This window comes from Oncorhynchus mykiss, chromosome 20, assembly GCF_013265735.2.
Source record: "Oncorhynchus mykiss isolate Arlee chromosome 20, USDA_OmykA_1.1, whole genome shotgun sequence".
In the NCBI taxonomy this organism is placed as follows: domain Eukaryota; kingdom Metazoa; phylum Chordata; class Actinopteri; order Salmoniformes; family Salmonidae; genus Oncorhynchus; species Oncorhynchus mykiss.
Genome location: NC_048584.1, coordinates 5,091,437 through 5,111,039, shown reverse-complemented (window position 1 = coordinate 5,111,039; position 19,603 = coordinate 5,091,437). Strand labels below are relative to the sequence as shown.

Here is a 19,603-nt window from a genome sequence, read left to right as displayed (position 1 = left end):
CCAGTGATGTACTGGGCCATCTTCACCATCTTCGCCTTGCCGTCATGGAAGCAGCCATTCCCGTACCAGGCCGTGATGCAACCGGTCAGGACGCTCTCAATGGTGCAGCAGTAGTATTTGGAGAGGACCGGGGGTGGCATGACGAATTTCTTCAGCCGCCATAGAAAGTAGAGACGCTGTTGCTCCCTCTTGACAAGAGTTGTTTTTGTTGTTGGTCCATGACAAGTCCTTGGTGATGTGGATGCTGAGGAACTTAAAACTGCATACTCTCTCTACTGCAGTCCCGTTGATGTGGATCGGGGCATGTTCCCTCCTCTGCTTCCTTAGGTCAACAATCAACTCCTTTGTTTTGCTGACGTTGAGAAGGAGGTTGTTGTCATGACACCACTTACTTGCTCCCTATAGGCTGACTCGTTCTTTGACTATAGCTCAGCGTCCAGCCCTCCAAGCTCATCACTAAGCTCAGGACCCAGGAACTGAACAGCTCCCTCTGCAACTGGATCCGACTTCCTGATGGGTCGTCTCCAGGGGGTGAGGGTAGGCAACGAAACATCCACCACGCTGCCTCTCAACAAGAGGGCTCATCAGGGGTGCATGCTTAGTCCCCTCCTGTACTCCCTGCTCACCTACGACTGCGTGGCCGCACACTTTTCCAACATCATCATTAAGGTTGCTGACAACACGACGGTGGTTGGCCTGATCACCGACAACGATGAGACATCCTATGGGAGGAGGTCAGTGACCTGGCAGTGTGGTCTGCAAGACAAAGGAGCAGATCGTGGACTGCAGGAAATGGAGTGGCCGAGCACACCACCATCCACATCGAGGGGGCTGTATTGGAGTGGGCCAAGTTCCTCAGTGTCCACATCACTAAGGAATTATCATGGTCCGCACACACCAAAACAGTTGCATAGAAAGGCAGGACAACGCCTCTTCCTCCTCAGGAGGCTGAAAAGATTCAGCAAGGGCCCTCAGATCCTCAACACGTTATAGAGCTGCACCATTGAGAGCATCTTGACTTGCTGCATTACAGCTTGGTATGGCAACTGCTCAGCTTCCGACTGCAAGGCGCTACAGAGGGTAGTGTGTACTGCCCAGTACGTTACTGGGGCCGAGCTCCCTGCTGTCCAAGACCTCTATACCAGGCGGTGTCAGACGAAGGCACTAAAAATTGTTGAAGACTCCAGCCACCCAAGTCATAGACTGTTTTCTCTGCTACCCCATGACAAGTGGTAACGATGTCTGGAACCATAGCAAGGGGTACAAGACTGGAACCAACAGGACTCTGAACAGCTTCTACCCCAAAGCCACCCCCAGGTGGTGAGGATAGACAACGAAACATCCACCATGCTCAGATTGCCAAATATTTAGTCCAGTTGCTATTGGTTAACTATTTAACTATGTGCATTGACCCCTTTTGCACTAAATCGTTTGACTCATCACATACGCTGCTGCTACTGTTTATCCTCTATCCTGTTGCCTTGTCACGTTATCCCTACCTATATGTTCATATCTACCTCAATTAGCTCATACTCATGCACATCGACTCGATACTGGTACCCCGTGTATGTCGCGAAGCTATAGTTACTCATTGTTAATTTATTCCTTGTGTTATTATTTTTTTATTATTTCTCTTTTTTTTATACGGGCAGACTGTATCGAAGCATGAGGTCTGATACCAACAGGCTCAGAGACAGTTTCTATCTACAAGCCATCAGACTGTATCGAAGCATGAGGTCTGATACCAACAGGCTCAGAGACAGTTTCTATCTACAAGCCATCAGATTGTATCGGAGCATGAGGTCTGATACCAACAGGCTCAGAGACAGTTTCTATCTACAAGCCATCAGATTGTATCGGAGCATGAGGTCTGATACCAACAGGCTCAGGGACAATTTCTATCTACAAGACATCAGACTGTATCGGAGCATGAGGTCTGATACCAACAGGCTCAGGGACAGTTTCTATCTACAAGCCATCAGAACTGAACTGACCGCCCGCACAGACGCGCATACACACCACGCACACACACACACGTTCATGCTACAAACGCATCACAACTGCTGCTATCAGACTCTTATTACAGTATGATTGCTAAATACTGCACAATTTTAAACACTTGCCTCTCAATCCCCCCTTCCCCAAAACAGGGTAAATATTGGACTATAAATTGTGCCTCCCTGTATTATACTTATGCTCAAATGTTTATTCTATCCTACTGAGCGATTTACTTTATGTTCATATTCTTATCTTTTATGATTTATTATTGTTGCCGCATTATCGAGAAAGAACCTGCAAGTAAGCCACTAATAAAACTTGAAACTACTTATTCTTACACTTTTTGTTGCAGTGTGTCCGGAAAAGTGAGCGAGGCAACCCGATCTGGCAACTGACACGCAGCCAGACACAAGAAGTAGGCCAAGTTGGATTTTTTAATAATCCTTCTGAATAAAACAATAGAGCCCTTATTCTCTTTTCGCTTCACATTTCGCTCGTAATTTGCCTAGACATCAAACCTACTCCAAAACATCAGAAAACCTCATTGAAAAGCATGGCTAGGCTACTTATTTCCCCTGTCTGTTCGCTAGCTCTCCGTATTATCTTATTCAATCTGTTTAAAGAGCCGACTATGTAACGTTACATGATGTTGTCCAGAACTGACGGGAATAGGAACAGGACGAAATGTGAGGAGAGAGGGAGAGAGAGAGAGCGACACTGAAAAGGCGAGAGGGAGAGAGCGCGATAGTATGAGAGAAGCAAGGGAGGGCCCAGTAAACTAAAGTGTAAACAAACCCTGTGTGAAGCCGAAGCAAAGTACACTTTTACAATAAATGTTGGTTCTACTAGAGTGGGCACACTGTGGCGAGTGTCGGTTATTAAAGAGAATTATACAGGGCCTGTAAAAGCCGGGTCGGTAGTTTGATCTGTTCTCCAATCTGGCAACCTCCGCTCCAGATCTCCAGATGAGAGTAGGGGTTTCGGTGGGAAGAGGGGAGGGATGACGAGCCTTCACCACTACACACATAATTCTTTGTTTAGGGAAGTAGATGGAGACTGGGTTTTTTAATTATGGCCTTCCTTCCTCTCTTCCTGTCATCCTTCCTGTCTTGTGAAAGCCAAATCAAGACAAGGGCTGCATCTTTAATCCTCATGTTTTGCTGCTGACAGCTGGGGGTGGAACTGTTGAAGCTGCAGAACCTGTCAAGGGTCAGTATTACTATCATAGGACCTCCCGAGTGGCGCAGTGGTCTAAGGCACTGCACTGCAGTGCTAGCTGTGCCACTTGAGATTCTGGGTTCCAGTCTAGGCTCTGTCGCCTGAGTCCAGGCTCAGACTTGTCCCATCGCGCACTAGCGACTCCTGTGGTGTGCCGGGCACAGTGCATGCTGTGTACGGTGTTGCCTCCGACACATTAGTGTATTACAAGCATTTCGCTACACTCGCATTAACATCTGCTAACCATGTGTATGTGAAAAATAAATCAAATTTGATTTGATAGTGTATTACACTAATGTCTCTATTATTGACGAGAGGTCTGTAATGATAGGACAGGTGTTAAAAAATGATAGGTCAGTATTCGCTTGAAGATGAACAGTATCGTTTTGATTATGTGGTAACAGATCCGTCAATTGGGGCGGCAGGCGCCTAGTGGTTAGAGCGTTGGACTAGTAGCTGAAAGGTTGCAAGATTGAACCCCCGAGATGACAAGGTAAAAATCTGTTGTTCTGAACAAGGTAGTTAACCCACTGTTCATTGGCTGTCATTGTAAAGGCCGTCATAGTTAAATAAAGGTTAAAAAAATAAATAATAATAATGTGTGTGTGATTCATAGTCTTTCTCTTAAAAAGTGGCATGCTTGCGGATTTAGAGAAGTCTATAGTGTACCTATGTGACTTCCATTTATCTTGTCAAGGCTGTGTCTGATGTACAATGAATGCCTTACTGTGAAGTGTCTCTATAGTGATGTGAGTACAGAACTACTTGTCACTGTTGACCTTGTATCACACTGATCCTCATGTAATGGAGAAGATACACAACTTCTCTCCTCTCTATATTTTATGTCTTCTAGCCCCTCGTTGCCTTCAGAGCGTTATGGAGTGAGGTGGAATTAGTAGAAGTTACTAGTAACCACTGATACGGGGTCAGATGTTTTTCATAACCCCAATGGTAATCAAATCAAATCAAATGTTATTAGTCACATGCGCCGAATTCAACAGGGGTAGAATTTACAGTGAAATGCTTACTTATGAGCCCCTAATCAACAATGCAGTTACATTTTTTATTGGATAAGAATAAGAAATAAAAGTAACAAGTAATTAAAAAACAGCAGCACAATAACAATAGCGAGACGATATACAGGGGGGTACCGGTACAGAGTCAATGTGCGGGGGGGGCACCGGTTAGTTGAGGTAATATGTACATGAATGTAGAGTTAAAGTGACTATGCATATACAGTATGATAAACAGAGAGTAGCAGCAGCATAAAAAGAGGGACAATGCAAATAGTCCTGGTAGCCATTTGATTAGATGTTCAGGAGTCTTATGGCTTGGGGGTAAAAACTGTTGAGAAGCCTTTTTGTCCTAGACTCCGGCACTCCGGTACCGCTTGCCATGCGGTAGTAGAGAGAACAGTCTATGACTTGGGGGGCTGGAGTCCTTGACCATTTTTAGGGCCTTCCTCTGACACCGCCTGGTATAGAGGTCCTGGATGGCAGAAAGCTTTGCCCCAGTGATGTACTGAGCCGTTCTCACTACCCTCTGTAGTGCCTTGCGTTCGGAGGCCGAGCAGTTGCCATACCAGACAGTGATGCAACTCAATGGTGCAGCTGTAGATCCTTTTGAGGATCTGAGGACCCATGCCAAATATTTTCAGTCTCCTGAGTCTCCTGGAGAATAGGTTTTGTCGTGCCCTTTTTCACAACTGTCTTGGTGTGCTTGGACCATGTTGGTTTGTTGGTGATGTGGACACCAAGGAACTTGAAGCTATCAAACTGCTCCACTGCAGCTCCATTGATGAAAATAGGGGCGTGCTCGGTCCTCTTTTTCCTGTAGTCCACAATCATCTCCTTTGTCTTGATCACGTTGAGGGAGAGGTTGTTGTCCTGGCACCACACGGCCAGATCTCTGACTTCCTCCCTATAGGCTGTCTCGTCGTTGTCGGTGATCAGGCCTACCACTGTTGTGTCGTCTGCAAACTGAATGATGGTGTTGGAGTCGTACCTGGCCGTGCAGTCCTGAGTGAACAGGGAGTACAGGAGGGGACTGACCACATACCTCTGAAGGGCCCCTGTGTTGAGGATCAGTGTGGCAGATGTGTTGCTACCTACCCTCACCACCGGAGGGGGGGGGGGGGATCCAGTTGCAGAGGGAGGTGTTTAGTCCCAGGGTCTAAAATTGTCCTTTTCCTAAATTTGTCATGGATAGGGATATGGACTTGTGGTTTTATTTTATTTTCCATAATAAAAAAATTCTAGTTAAATTTTTTGGGGAAGCCTGGCTTCTCTTGGCATCCATGAATACACACCACTAGTCAGTCCACTTTACTTTAATGTGTCCCTTTTGTTATGTAAAACCAGTGGACCAACTGCACTGCCAACCTTCCTCGTAAAACAAGTGGAGTTGTTGAGTACAGCTCCCGCTGCCCCCAGTCTCTCCCTACTGTGACTACATCGGAGAGATAGAAGAGAGAGAGACTGAGGAGGAAGTGAGAGGCTGTCAACACTGACAGAAAGAGACTTCAAAGGGAAGTGAATGACAGTGGTGCAATTGCTCTGTGTGTGTGGTGCGTGGTGCGTGGTGTGTGGTGGTGCGTGTGTGTGACTCTCCCAAAGGGTTGGTTAGGTGTGTAAAACCAGCAAGGACAAACGTTTTAAAACACTGACTCATTAAAGGGTTTTTCTTTATTTTTACTATTTTCTACATTGTAGAATAATAGTGAAGACATCAACACTATGAAATAACACATATGGAATCATGTAGTAACCAAAAAAGTGTCAAACAAATCCAAATATATTTTATATCTGAGATTCTTCAAATAGCCACCCTTTGCCTTGATGACAGCTTGGCACACATGGGAAAAGTGGAACGGTGTGTAACCTGGAGTCCTAACTGTCCTCATCTCTGTGTTTGTCTTCAGCCATGCAGCAGGTTCTGGACACTCTGAGTGACAGCACCAGCTCCACCATCGCCAATGACCTGGACCTCATCTTCCTCAAGGGCATCATGGAGAGCCCCGTGGTGAGAATATATGTACCTACAGAATGCCTACAGTATACATGCTTGTCTATGGTGTTTTTTGATGCAAGAAACCACTTCACAAAATAAAATGCATCATTATTCTCATACCATTATTACAGAGAATCAGAACAATGATGCTACCCTCTGCCTATTGGCTACTTAGCTTATTCAAGCCTGCCTCAAAATACAACAGTTCCCCTTTAAGACAAAAACTCTCTTTTCAAAGATGTCTAGAAAAATGCACACATTTTGTGCTCTTGTAAGAAGCAATCACTCTCCCCATTGCTGACAACAAATGATCTATAACTGGGCTAAAAGTTGAAATGTTGATAGTGTTAACAGGGGGAAAACTCTAGAAACGGGGAAAGCTCTTGAAAGTTGAGTGTAGTTCAATCCTGCGCTTCTCTGCGTGGGCTGATATTTCTTCTGTGCGTCAATCCAGGGGGGAGCTGCGAGCCTGTACATGTGCACAGTTTAGAGGAACGTCGGTTGCACCTACCACAAATCATTTTACTAAATGTCTCCAGAGTATTTTCAGATTTTGTTATCAACAAATGTACAGTGAATGTAAAATGCACATAAAATCAAGTGCCATAACGTTAACGTGTAAGGTTTGAAAATATTTTACTTTTACAAGAGCTACTAGAATGAAAAGTCAACCATCAAAATGATTTAAAGCAAATTGTTTTGTTTTCATTTTGAAATGATCAAATCAACCTTGACATCAACATTGTAATTATTAACATTACAACATAGTCGTAATTGTGGCGTCATCCAATCAAATGCAGTTGATGCCTAGGAACTGACAGAAGCTCTGAGCTTTTACAATACCATGTCCTGGGGGATACTGTGTTCTTTTCCTTGCGCTTAGAGAAAGAACAGACTCGCAGGCCCATTAGTGCTGTGTGGTCTTTCTCTCTCTCCTACAGAGAGCATTCAGACATACTTTTTTGGGAGAGATAAGAAGATGAGAGCTCTCTGGGAGCACTGCATCAAATCCCTCCAGTTGAAGAAAAGAACAGAGCCCCTCGCTCTCTCGCTTTCACTCTCAATTTCAATGTAACAGTTTATTGGTATGGGAAACAAATGTTTACATTTACAAAGCAAGTGAAATAGATAATAAACAAAAGTGAAATAATCAATAAAAAATGAACAGTAAACATTACAGTCACAAAAGTTCCAAAAGAATAAAGACATTTTTTTTTTTGAACTTTAACACAGTCTATATACAGTGTTAATGTTAAAGGACAAAATAAATAAATCAACATAAATATAGGTTGTATTTACAATGGTGCTGCTGTGATGGGACACTGTGGTATTTCACCCAATAGATCAAAATTGGATGTGTTTTCGTATTCTTTGTGGGTCTGAGTAATCTGAGGGAAATATGTGTCTCTAATATGGTCATATACTGTATTTGGCAGGAGGTTCGGAAGTGCTGCTCAGTTTCCACCTCATTTTGTGGGCAGTGTGCACATGGCCTTTCTCAATAGCAAGGCTATGCTCATGGAGTCTGTACATAGTCAAGATTTCCTTCATTTTGGGTCAGTCTCAGTGGTCAGGTATTCTGCCACTGTGTACCCACATTTTTGTAATTTCTTTGCAATGTGTTAAGTAATTGTATTTTTGCTCTCTCTCTCTCTGTCTCAGTGCATGCTGGGAGTTTTTTGGAGTTTGAGTTTTTGGTGTGGAGGGCTCTGTCCTAACTAAGTTTCTTGATAGTTTTTTTGGTCTTTTCTTTCAATTCTCTTTTTCTATGGTGGAGGGTTAATGCACTATTTGTTTTACCGGTATCCACAGTTTTTTCAAAGTTAGGGTGGAAGAGGACAGAGTTTTAGTTTCCTGGGGTTTGGAAGGTGTTGTGTGCGCGATGGCTTCTCAGCCTAGCGCGGAGGAGACGCTGTCTATACGGCATAGATTCAGGTGTGTTCCTGAGAATGGAGTTAAGGTGGAGGAGGTTCTGCTTGCTGTCGGTGAACAGGTAGGAGCTGAATTTATACATTCTGCTTCTAGAATGAACAAAGCTGTGATTGTGTTCATGAAAAGAGCAAATTTGGCTGGTAGGCTAATTGCTAGTGGAATATTTGTAAGGGATGTGTTGGTGCCAGTTTCACCTTTCTCTCACCCTTCTCTACCCCTACCCCTTCGACAAGAGTGGTAGTTGCAAATTTGCAAGTTTGCTAGCGGTTTTTAAGTTGTTTCATTCCGGAGGCAAGTGTTTGTTTCTGAATGACAATGAGCAACAGCTAAATGTGCATTTTAAAGTGAGGCACGGGGAGGGGCTCTATCCAGAGTTTGCCAGCACAGATAGTTTACGGTGTTTTGGGTGTGGGGATTTGGGGCATAAGAGCTTTGCGTGCCCACATAAAGCCCGTAGACAAGGTAAGGGTACAAGCGCCAGTGGGGGAAATCGAGGTCAACGTGCAGGGGGTAATGAGATGCAGAGGTCATGCCAGGGATGGTGATGTAGATGAGGCTGGGCCTAGTCATGCCAGGGATGGTGGTGTAGATGAGGCTGGGCCTAGTCAGGCTAGAGATGGTGGTGTAGATGAGGCTGGGCCTAGTCAGGCTAGAGATGGTGGGGTAGCTGAGGCTGGGTCTAGTCAGGCTAGAGATGGTGGGGTAGCGGAGGCTGGGTCTAGTCAGGTTAGAGATGGTGGGGTAGCGGTGGCTGGGTCTAGTCAGGCTAGAGATGGTGGGGTAGCGGAGGATGGGTCTAGTCAGGTTAGAGATGGTGGGGTAGCTGAGACTGGGTCTAGTCAGGCTAGAGATGGTGGGGTAGCGGAGGCTGGGTCTAGTCAGGCTAGAGATGGTGGTGTAGCTGAGGCTGAGTCTAGTCAGGCTATGGATGGTTTTGTAGCTGAGGCTGGGTCTAGTCAGGCTAGAGATGGTGGTGTAGATGAAGCTGGGTCTAGTCAGGCTAGAGATGGTGGGGTAGCTGAGGCTGGGTCTAGTCATGCCAGGGATGGTGGTGTAGATGAGGCTGGGCCTAGTCATGCAATAGATGGTGGTGTTGATGAGGCTGGGCCTAGTCAGGCTAGAGATGGTGGTGTAGATGAGGCTGGGCCTAGTCAGGCTAGAGATGGTGGTGTAGATGAGGCTGGGCCTAGTCAGGCTAGAGATGGTGGAGTAGCTGAGGCTGGGTCTAGTCAGCCTAGAGATGGTGGGGTAGCGGAGGCTGGGTCTAGTCAGGCTAGAGATGGAGGGGTAGCGGAGGCTGGGTCTAGTCAGGCTAGAGATGGTGGGGTAGATGAGGCTGGGTCTAGTCAGGCTAGAGATGGTGAGGTAGCGGAGGCTGGGTCTAGTCAGACTAGAGATGGAGGGGTAGCGGAGGCTGGGTCTAGTCAGGCTAGAGATGGTGGGGTAGCGGAGGCTGGGTCTAGTCAGCCTAGAGATGGTGGGGTAGCTGAGGCTGGGCCTAGTCATGCTATGGAGGGTGGTGTAGATGAGGCTGGGTCTAGTCAGGTTATGCAAGTGGATGAAGAGAGTATAGTGGGGAAGTGTAAGAGAATAGGGTGGAGGAGGAGGGTGTCAAGCGGAAAAGGAAAAGGGTGTGGACAAAGGCACCATGGAAACTTTTCCTGTTGCTGTGTGTGATGCCCTGACCAGAGAGGAAGGGCAGGTGGTCAGGATGGGAGATGAAGAGGAAAGTGAGGAGGAGGAGTTATTTTTTTCAGACTCCTCTTCAATGGGCCCGGAGCTGACAGCCAGTCAAGCAGAGGGGTCAAAGTACACGTTGAGAGAACTGACAAGGTTCCTGAATGAGACCAAGGGGAAAAAAGTTCATCTTGAGGCTTTTTTTTCTGATCCGAGAGAGTTTGTAAGATCAGTACAACATGCTATGAAAAATGAGGAGCATGGTGTCCTCTCACCCAGGAAACGGTTTAGGTTGAGGAAGTGGGTCACAACAGTGCGTAAAGGTTTACCTTCAGACACTGTTTAGATATATATTGTATAATGTCTTTCTGACACTGGGGCTTTTTGAGCTTTGCTATTGGTCTCTTTCTTTACTGGCTTTTCTCCCACTTCTTATGGAGACTCTTCGGGTAGGCTCGCTCATTATAAATGGTGCCAGAGATGCGGGAAAGAGGAGTGAGTTGGGTGAATATGTACAGTAAAACAAAAAAAAGTACAGGTGTTGTTTCTGCAGGAGACACATAGTGATGTGTTGAATGAATGAAGTCGATTTGGGGCTCTGATGGAAAGGGGCAAGTGTGTTGATCCATGGGACAAATCTTAGTGCAGGGGAAGCAGTCCTTTTTGCACCGGGGCTGTCTGTGTGTTGAGCCATGGAACAAATCTTAGTGCAGGGGTGACAGTCCTTTTTGCACCGGGGCTGTCTGTGTGTTGATCCATTGGACAACAACATGGGTTTTGTATTTATAAACATGTATGCGCCTAACACAGGGAGAGAAAGACGGGTTCTATTTGGGAGCCTTAGACAGGAGCTCTCACAGGTCGCGCCTGAGGAGACGCTGGTGGTCGGATGGGACTGGAACTCTCACAGCTAGCGCCTGAGGAGACGCTGGTGGTCGGAGGGGACTGGAACTCTCACAGGTAGCGCCTGAGGAGACGCTGGTGGTCGGAGGAGACAGGAACTCTCACAGCTAGCGCCTGAGGAGACGCTGGTGGTCGGAGGGGACTGGAACTCTCACAGGTAGCGCCTGAGGAGACGCTGGTGGTCGGAGGGGACTGGAACTCTCACAGGTAGCGCTTGAGGAGACGCTGGTGGTCGGAGGGGACTGGAACTCTCACAGCTAGCGCCTGAGGAGACGCTGGTGGTCGGAGGGGACTGGAACTCTCACAGGTAGCGCCTGAGGAGACGCTGGTGGTCGGAGGAGACAGGAACTCTCACAGCTAGCGCCTGAGGAGACGCTGGTGGTCGGAGGGGACTGGAACTCTCACAGGTAGCGCTTGAGGAGACGCTGGTGGTCGGAGGGGACTGGAACTCTCACAGGTAGCGCCTGAGGAGACGCTGGTGGTCGGAGGGGACAGGAACTCTCACAGCTAGCGCCTGAGGAGACGCTGGTGGTCGGAGGGGACTGGAACTCTCACAGGTAGCGCCTGAGGAGACGCTGGTGGTCGGAGGGGACTGGAACTCTCACAGCTAGCGCCTGAGGAGACGCTGGTGGTCGGAGGGGACTGGAACTCTCACAGGTAGTGCCTGAGGAGACGCTGGTGGTCGGAGGGGACTGGAACTCTCACAGGTAGCGCCTGAGGAGACGCTGGTGGTCGGAGGGGACTGGAACTCTCACAGCTAGCGCCTGAGGAGACGCTGGTGGTCGGAGGGGACTGGAACTCTCACAGCTAGCGCCTTAGGAGACGCTGGTGGTCGGAGGGGACAGGAACTCTCACAGCTAGCGCCTGAGGAGACGCTGGTGGTCGGAGGGGACTGGAACTCTCACAGCTAGCGCCTGAGGAGACGCTGGTGGTCGGAGGGGACTGGAACTCTCACAGGTAGCGCCTGAGGAGACGCTGGTGGTCGGAGGGGACTGGAACTCTCACAGGTAGCGCCTGAGGAGAGGCTGGTGGTCGGAGGGGACAGGAATTCTCACAGCTAGCGCCTGAGGAGAGGCTGGTGGTCGGAGGGGACTGGAACTCTCACAGCTAGCGCCTGAGGAGACGCTGGTGGTCGGAGGGGACTGGAACTCTCACAGGTAGTGCCTGAGGAGACGCTGGTGGTCGGAGGGGACTGGAACTCTCACAGCTAGCGCCTGAGGAGACGCTGGTGGTCGGAGGGGACTGGAACTCTCACAGGTAGCGCCTGAGGAGACGCTGGTGGTCGGAGGGGACTGGAACTCTCACAGCTAGCGCCTGAGGAGACGCTGGTGGTCGGATGGGACTGGAACTCTTACAGCTTGCGCCTGAGGAGACGCTGGTGGTCGGAGGGGACTGGAACTCTCACAGCTAGCGCCTGAGGAGACGCTGGTGGTCGGAGGGGACTGGAACTCTCACAGGTAGCGCCTGAGGAGACGCTGGTGGTCGGAGGGGACTGGAACTCTCACAGCTAGCGCCTGAGGAGACACTGGTGGTCGGAGGGGACAGGAACTCTCACAGCTAGCGCCTGAGGAGACGCTGGTGGTCGGAGTGGACTGGAACTCTCACAGCTTGCGCCTGAGGAGACGCTGGTGGTCGGAGGGGACTGGAACTCTCACAGCTAGCGCCTGAGGAGACGCTGGTGGTTGGAGGGGACTGGAACTCTCACAGCTAGCGCCTGAGGAGACGCTGGTGGTCTTAGGGGACTGGAACTCTCACAGGTAGTGCCTGAGGAGACGCTGGTGGTCGGAGGGGACTGGAACTCTCACAGGTAGCGCCTGAGGAGACGCTGGTGGTCGGAGGGGACTGGAACTCTCACAGGTAGCGCCTGAGGAGACGCTGGTGGTCGGAGGGGACAGGAATTCTCACAGCTAGCGTCTGAGGAGAGGCTGGTGGTCGGAGGGGACTGGAACTCTCACAGCTAGCGCCTGAGGAGACGCTGGTGGTCGGAGGGGACTGGAACTCTCACAGGTAGTGCCTGAGGAGACGCTGGTGGTCGGAGGGGACTGGAACTCTCACAGCTAGCGCCTGAGGAGACGCTGGTGGTCGGAGGGGACTGGAACTCTCACAGCTAGCGCCTGAGGAGACGCTGGTGGTCGGAGGGGACTGGAACTTTCACAGGTAGCGCCTGAGGAGACGCTGGTGGTCGGAGGGGACTGGAACTCTCACAGCTAGCGCCTTAGGAGACGCTGGTGGTCGGAGGGGACAGGAACTCTCACAGCTAGCGCCTGAGGAGACGCTGGTGGTCGGAGGGGACTGGAACTCTCACAGCTAGCGCCTGAGGAGACGCTGGTGGTCGGAGGGGACTGGAACTCTCACAGGTAGCGCCTGAGGAGACGCTGGTGGTCGGAGGGGACTGGAACTCTCACAGGTAGCGCCTGAGGAGAGGCTGGTGGTCGGAGGGGACAGGAATTCTCACAGCTAGCGCCTGAGGAGAGGCTGGTGGTCGGAGGGGACTGGAACTCTCACAGCTAGCGCCTGAGGAGACGCTGGTGGTCGGAGGGGACTGGAACTCTCACAGGTAGTGCCTGAGGAGACGCTGGTGGTCGGAGGGGACTGGAACTCTCACAGCTAGCGCCTGAGGAGACGCTGGTGGTCGGAGGGGACTGGAACTCTCACAGGTAGCGCCTGAGGAGACGCTGGTGGTCGGAGGGGACTGGAACTCTCACAGCTAGCGCCTGAGGAGACGCTGGTGGTCGGATGGGACTGGAACTCTTACAGCTTGCGCCTGAGGAGACGCTGGTGGTCGGAGGGGACTGGAACTCTCACAGCTAGCGCCTGAGGAGACGCTGGTGGTCGGAGGGGACTGGAACTCTCACAGGTAGCGCCTGAGGAGACGCTGGTGGTCGGAGGGGACTGGAACTCTCACAGCTAGCGCCTGAGGAGACACTGGTGGTCGGAGGGGACAGGAACTCTCACAGCTAGCGCCTGAGGAGACGCTGGTGGTCGGAGTGGACTGGAACTCTCACAGCTTGCGCCTGAGGAGACGCTGGTGGTCGGAGGGGACTGGAACTCTCACAGCTAGCGCCTGAGGAGACGCTGGTGGTTGGAGGGGACTGGAACTCTCACAGCTAGCGCCTGAGGAGACGCTGGTGGTCTTAGGGGACTGGAACTCTCACAGGTAGTGCCTGAGGAGACGCTGGTGGTCGGAGGGGACTGGAACTCTCACAGGTAGCGCCTGAGGAGACGCTGGTGGTCGGAGGGGACTGGAACTCTCACAGGTAGCGCCTGAGGAGACGCTGGTGGTCGGAGGGGACAGGAATTCTCACAGCTAGCGTCTGAGGAGAGGCTGGTGGTCGGAGGGGACTGGAACTCTCACAGCTAGCGCCTGAGGAGACGCTGGTGGTCGGAGGGGACTGGAACTCTCACAGGTAGTGCCTGAGGAGACGCTGGTGGTCGGAGGGGACTGGAACTCTCACAGCTAGCGCCTGAGGAGACGCTGGTGGTCGGAGGGGACTGGAACTCTCACAGCTAGCGCCTGAGGAGACGCTGGTGGTCGGAGGGGACTGGAACTCTCACAGGTAGCGCCTGAGGAGACGCTGGTGGTCGGAGGGGACTGGAACTCTCACAGCTAGCGCCTTAGGAGACGCTGGTGGTCGGAGGGGACAGGAACTCTCACAGCTAGCGCCTGAGGAGACGCTGGTGGTCGGAGGGGACTGGAACTCTCACAGCTAGCGCCTGAGGAGACGCTGGTGGTCGGAGGGGACTGGAACTCTCACAGGTAGCGCCTGAGGAGACGCTGGTGGTCGGAGGGGACTGGAACTCTCACAGGTAGCGCCTGAGGAGAGGCTGGTGGTCGGAGGGGACAGGAATTCTCACAGCTAGCGCCTGAGGAGAGGCTGGTGGTCGGAGGGGACTGGAACTCTCACAGCTAGCGCCTGAGGAGACGCTGGTGGTCGGAGGGGACTGGAACTCTCACAGGTAGTGCCTGAGGAGACGCTGGTGGTCGGAGGGGACTGGAACTCTCACAGCTAGCGCCTGAGGAGACGCTGGTGGTCGGAGGGGACTGGAACTGTACAATGGATTTGACAAAAGACAGAAATGGGGAAGAGCCTCATTCAGTGTCAGTGGGAGTGTTAAGGGACATCCTTAATCAGTTCAACCTAGTGGATGTCTGGAGAACTAAACATCCTAACACAAGACAGTATACATGGGTGAAGGTTTTTGGGGCTAGGGTGAGTGCAGCCCGACTTGATCGTTTTTACATGTCTAGGAATCGGAGCAACTGACTTTTGGGCGCTACCATTCTCCCGGTTGGGTTTTCGAATAACCACATAACCATGGCTCGGCTGTCTATTTCACCAGGGCCCCGACAGGCATCTTATTGGAAGTTCAATGTAAAGCTCTTACAAGATGCCACTTTTTGCTTAGGTTTCCAGACCTTTTGGGAAGGGTGGGGGCAGCGAAGAGAGGAGTATGAGTCTCTGAGAAAAGTCCAATTTCGGCTTTTCTGTCAACAATACACAGCTCTCTCAGGAGAGTATTGGGGGAACTAGAGCTTTGTATTAGTGAGATGGAGGTAGAGATGGTGGGGCAAGGCAATGTAGGCCTCCAGGCTAATTTAGCTGAATTACGTAGGGACCTGGGCAGTTTTTTCCAGGTCAAAGCAAAGGGAGCACTTGTAATTGGACAGGACTTCTTTTGCGTGTTGCGTGAATGCGTCGGTAGGAGAGTTGCCGATGAGATGCCGTCGGGCGGCTCTGACTCTCCTGCCCAAAAAAGGGGGACTTGTGTGAACTTAAGAACTGGAGGCCTGTGGCATTACTCTGTGCAGATTACAAGGCTTTTGCCAAGGTCCTCTCTAACAGACTGAAGTCCCATTTGGACTCGATAGTACATAAGGACATATTGTGTACCGGGACAGTCAATCACGGACAACTTGTTCTTAATCAGGGACATGTTGGACTTGTCGAGAGGTTCTAATGTGAACTTTGAACTGGTCTCTTTAGATCAAGAGAAGGATTTTGATAGAGTGCAAAAGGATTGGAGAAAGGATTTTGGCCTGTGTGAAGATGTTGTATGCTGGGGCGTCATGTATGGTCAAGGTGGGAGGGGGGCTCAGTAGTCTAGTCTGGGTTAGACAGGGATGCCCTCTATCTGGGCAGTTATACACACTAGCCATTGAGCCTTTTTTGGGACTGCTACGCAGGAGACTGCAGGAGACTTCTTATTTTCAATGACGGCCTAGGAACAGTGGGTTAACTGCCTGTTCAGGGGCAGAACGACAGATTTGTACCTTGTCAGCTCGGGGGGTTGAACTTGCAACCTTCCGGTTATTAATCCAACGCTCTAACCACTAGGCTACCCTGCCGTGCTGGACAGGCATGGATATGGTGACAGGCATAGCAGTGTCAGCATATACAGATTGTATATGCTGGTTGTAGAAGTGGTGAGTTGTTTTGGGTATTGTGATGTTGGTTTGTATCATAGGGTAGAGGGCAAGCTGAGTACGGTACATGTATGCAGTACAGGATATATTTTGGTGTTTTATTTTTAAGGGGGGGGGGGGTGAGTTTTAAATTAAATTAAAGTCTCTCTCTCTCTCTGTGTTTTATCTGTGTGTTTATCTGTGTGTTTTATCTGTGTGTGTGCCCATTGTGTCTATCGATGGGAAACATCATAAATGATTCATCCACAGATGCCAGCTGTAAGAGCACTGGTCCATGTTCAAGGACTTGAGACAGTAGCGGGTCTATTGTATAATATTCACGGTAAAGAATAAATGGAATATATTACGTGGTGCATCTGAAATGGCGCCCTATTCCTTACAGGGCTTTTGAACAGGGCCCTGTGTGTATTCAGCAAGGTTCTGTACTACTAAATCAAATGTTATACATGCACATATTTAGCAGATGTTATTGCGGGTGTAGAGAAATGCTTGTCTAAATGATGGTGAGAGATATATATATATAATGAATGGATATTGGCAGAAGCAGCTATGCCAAAAGCCATTCACAAAACTACAGAACATTATGATCAGTCAGTTCCTTGGCAGCTACTGCTTGGCTCCTTATGTTGGAACTATTGAAGTTGTAGATCATGAGATAACAAATGCGCTCTTGCTCTCACTCACGTATTTAGTTGGCCTACACTCTTAGCCTTTTATTTTATCTACAACCTAAAATGATTATCTGGCTGTCCCCGTAGGAGAACCATTTGAAGAACCCTATTTTTCCCCAAGTAGAACCCTTTTGGATTCCATGTAGAACCCTTTCTACAGAGGGTTTTACCTGGAACCCAAAAGGTTTCTCCAATGGTGACAGCTGAAGAACCCTTTTTGAACCCATTTTCTATGAGTGGATACTGTATCTAAATAAATGACAACAGACTTGCAGGTCTTTTGCTCTATTTGGATTCTTCAGCCTCCCATATTTCCAATGTGCCTGTGAAGTAGCTTACAAAGCCAGACAACAACAGCAGAGGGCAAAGATAGCTATTATATGGGGGCATAACCTGCCTTTGGCTGTGTTGTTCTGCTGTCCAAGGGCCACTCTCGGAAGCTTGCTCCACCAGCCTTGCCACCCTTACCAAAACACATTCTATATGTGTGTGGGTGTGTATGTCTCTCTCTCTCTCTCTCGCTCTCTCTCTCTCTCTCTCTCTCTCTCTCTCTCTCTCTCTCTCTCTCTCTCTCTCTCTCTCTCTCTCTCTCGTGTGTGTGTGTGTGAGTGTCTGTCTGTGTGTCACGCCCTGACCGTAGATTGCTTTGTATGTTTCTATGTTTAGTTTTGTCAGGGTGTGATGTGGATGGGTATTCTATGTTTGTATTTCTATGTGTTCGGCCTGGTATGGTTCCCAATCAGAGGCAGCTGTCAATCGTTGTCTCTGATTGAGAACCATACTTAGGCAGCCTGGTTTCGCCCTTGAGTTGTGGGTAGTCGTTTTCTGTTTTGTGTTGCTGCACCTTACAGGACTGTTTCATTTTCATTTCACGCTCTTTGTTATTTTGTTTAGTGTTTCTGTTCTAATAAAATAACACGGACACGTACCACGCTGCACATTGGTCCGATCCTTCCTACTCCTCGTCAGAAGAGGAAGAAAATCGTTACACTGTGTGTGTGTTGTGTTTCTGTCCGTCTTGTTTAACAGCAGGGGCGCTCTCCTTTCCCTCACGTAAACAAACAGCCCATGGCTGCCAGATCAGAGATTAGACAACAGGCCCAAGGGAGTATGACTGTCTCTGTGAATCTACCCACAAAACAACATGGCTATTTGTATCCGTTTGGGAGTAACGTAGCAGGATGATAGATCATTTATAATTGACTATTCTATCTTTATATTCTATGCAGCGTACTGGAACGGCTATGCATAGAGATCCTTATTTGAGTAGTCTTCTTCTTGTTCTCATTCATTTATCTGATGCTAATTTGAATCAACACTATAGTTACACTGTGCCTACCAATGTATGTACTGGTTTATCTAATGGGTTTAAGACAGCATAAGTTGATATCAGGTTAAACCATTTAAGTACTATGCAGCGTTTCAAACTTCTAAATTAAAGGGTTTGCTGTTAATGGGAGCCAAAAAGAAACATTTGGAGATTGATGGGCAGTAACACATTATCACTCAGTTCACTAGTTCCACATGGGGGGTGGGCCAGAGGCCAGTCATGGTAAAAGATGAGGGCCCAGTGCCCTCGGTACGAGAGACAAAAAAAAAAACGAATGTTGATGCTCCACAGCACAGGGAGAAAACACACAGCGTACTTGACTGTTTTAGGGCAGATGCTTATCTTCTGAGACGTTTGTTGTTTGTTCCTGAATGGGAGTTGTACTGTGTTTATTTGGGGATTTCCCGTCTTTTTACAATTCATTGACTTTATTGCTAGAAAAGAACTGAGCGAATGGTGAACACTCTGTGACTATTTGCACTTATTTGTATGGCCTAAGTACTTTGTGAGATTTGGCACTAATTGGTTCTGATTTGGTTCCAATGGTCCTGTGTGGCACAGTTGGTAAAAGCATGGCGCTAGCAACGCCAGGGTCGTGGGATTGAATGCAAAAATGTGTGCACACACTGCACTGTAAGTCGCGTTTGATAAAAGTGTCGGCTAAATAGTGTAGGCTAAAATTTCCAACAAAGATGGTTATTAACAAGACCATTTTTTTACCTTCAGTTCCCGTCTCCCTGCTACCCTCAGGCCCATGAGAACCTGGAGGAGTCCAGGCTGGAGGCGGTGAGTGACAACAACATGGAGCTGGTGCAGGACATCCTGAAGGAGCTCACTCCCCTCACACACAGGAACAAGGCTGCAGACGAACTGGCACGCATACTGAAGGAGCCACACTTCCAGGTCTAAAACACTCAATGTTTTAGCTTTCATCAGGGCTGATCTAGGACAAGTTCCCGCCTGTCTACGTAATCTTATTCATTATGATCTGAATGGCCAAACTGATCTTAGATCAGCACTCCTACTGTGGGACTTCTACACAGAGTTTTTTTTTTTACCCATTCTCCAAGAACTTTACCTTATTGAGGGGAAAGTGACCTAACTTATGTAGCTACCATGGATGGCATGCTACCGTGTTTAATGTATCGAATGCCGTCTTCTTAAGATCAGTTGTGAATCTTACTAGATCAATTCCATCCTACAGTATGTGTCATGCAATCATCAACATCATTATCCTCTGCCCCTATTGGTCCACACACAGTCTCTCCTGGAAACCCATGATTCGGTGGCATCCAAGACCTTTGAGACTCCTCCTCCCAGCCCCTGTTCCTTCATGGACGCTGCCTTCAACACCCAGCCTGTAGCCCCAGACGCAGTCAGGATGGTGGGCATCCGCAAGGTGTCTGGAGAGCACCTGGTAAGACTCAGTGAGGGGCAAGA

The 19,603-nt window shown here is 49.1% G+C and overlaps 1 protein-coding gene across 3 annotated transcripts in view; it reads left to right on the top strand.

Moving 5' to 3' along the window:
- The window catches only part of LOC110498836 (MAGUK p55 subfamily member 2-like), an 87,375-nt gene that overhangs the window by 50,275 nt on the left and 17,497 nt on the right, over nt 1–19,603 (top strand). For 2 of the 3 annotated variants that reach the window (XM_021575484.2, XM_036955625.1), the window contains 3 exons: nt 6,137–6,237; nt 18,890–19,066; nt 19,425–19,580. In XM_021575484.2, the coding sequence (XP_021431159.1) occupies nt 6,137–6,237; nt 18,890–19,066; nt 19,425–19,580 (434 nt within the window). The remainder of the gene's footprint in view (nt 1–6,136; nt 6,238–18,889; nt 19,067–19,424; nt 19,581–19,603) is intronic. The other variant, XM_036955626.1, reaches the window with a different exon arrangement.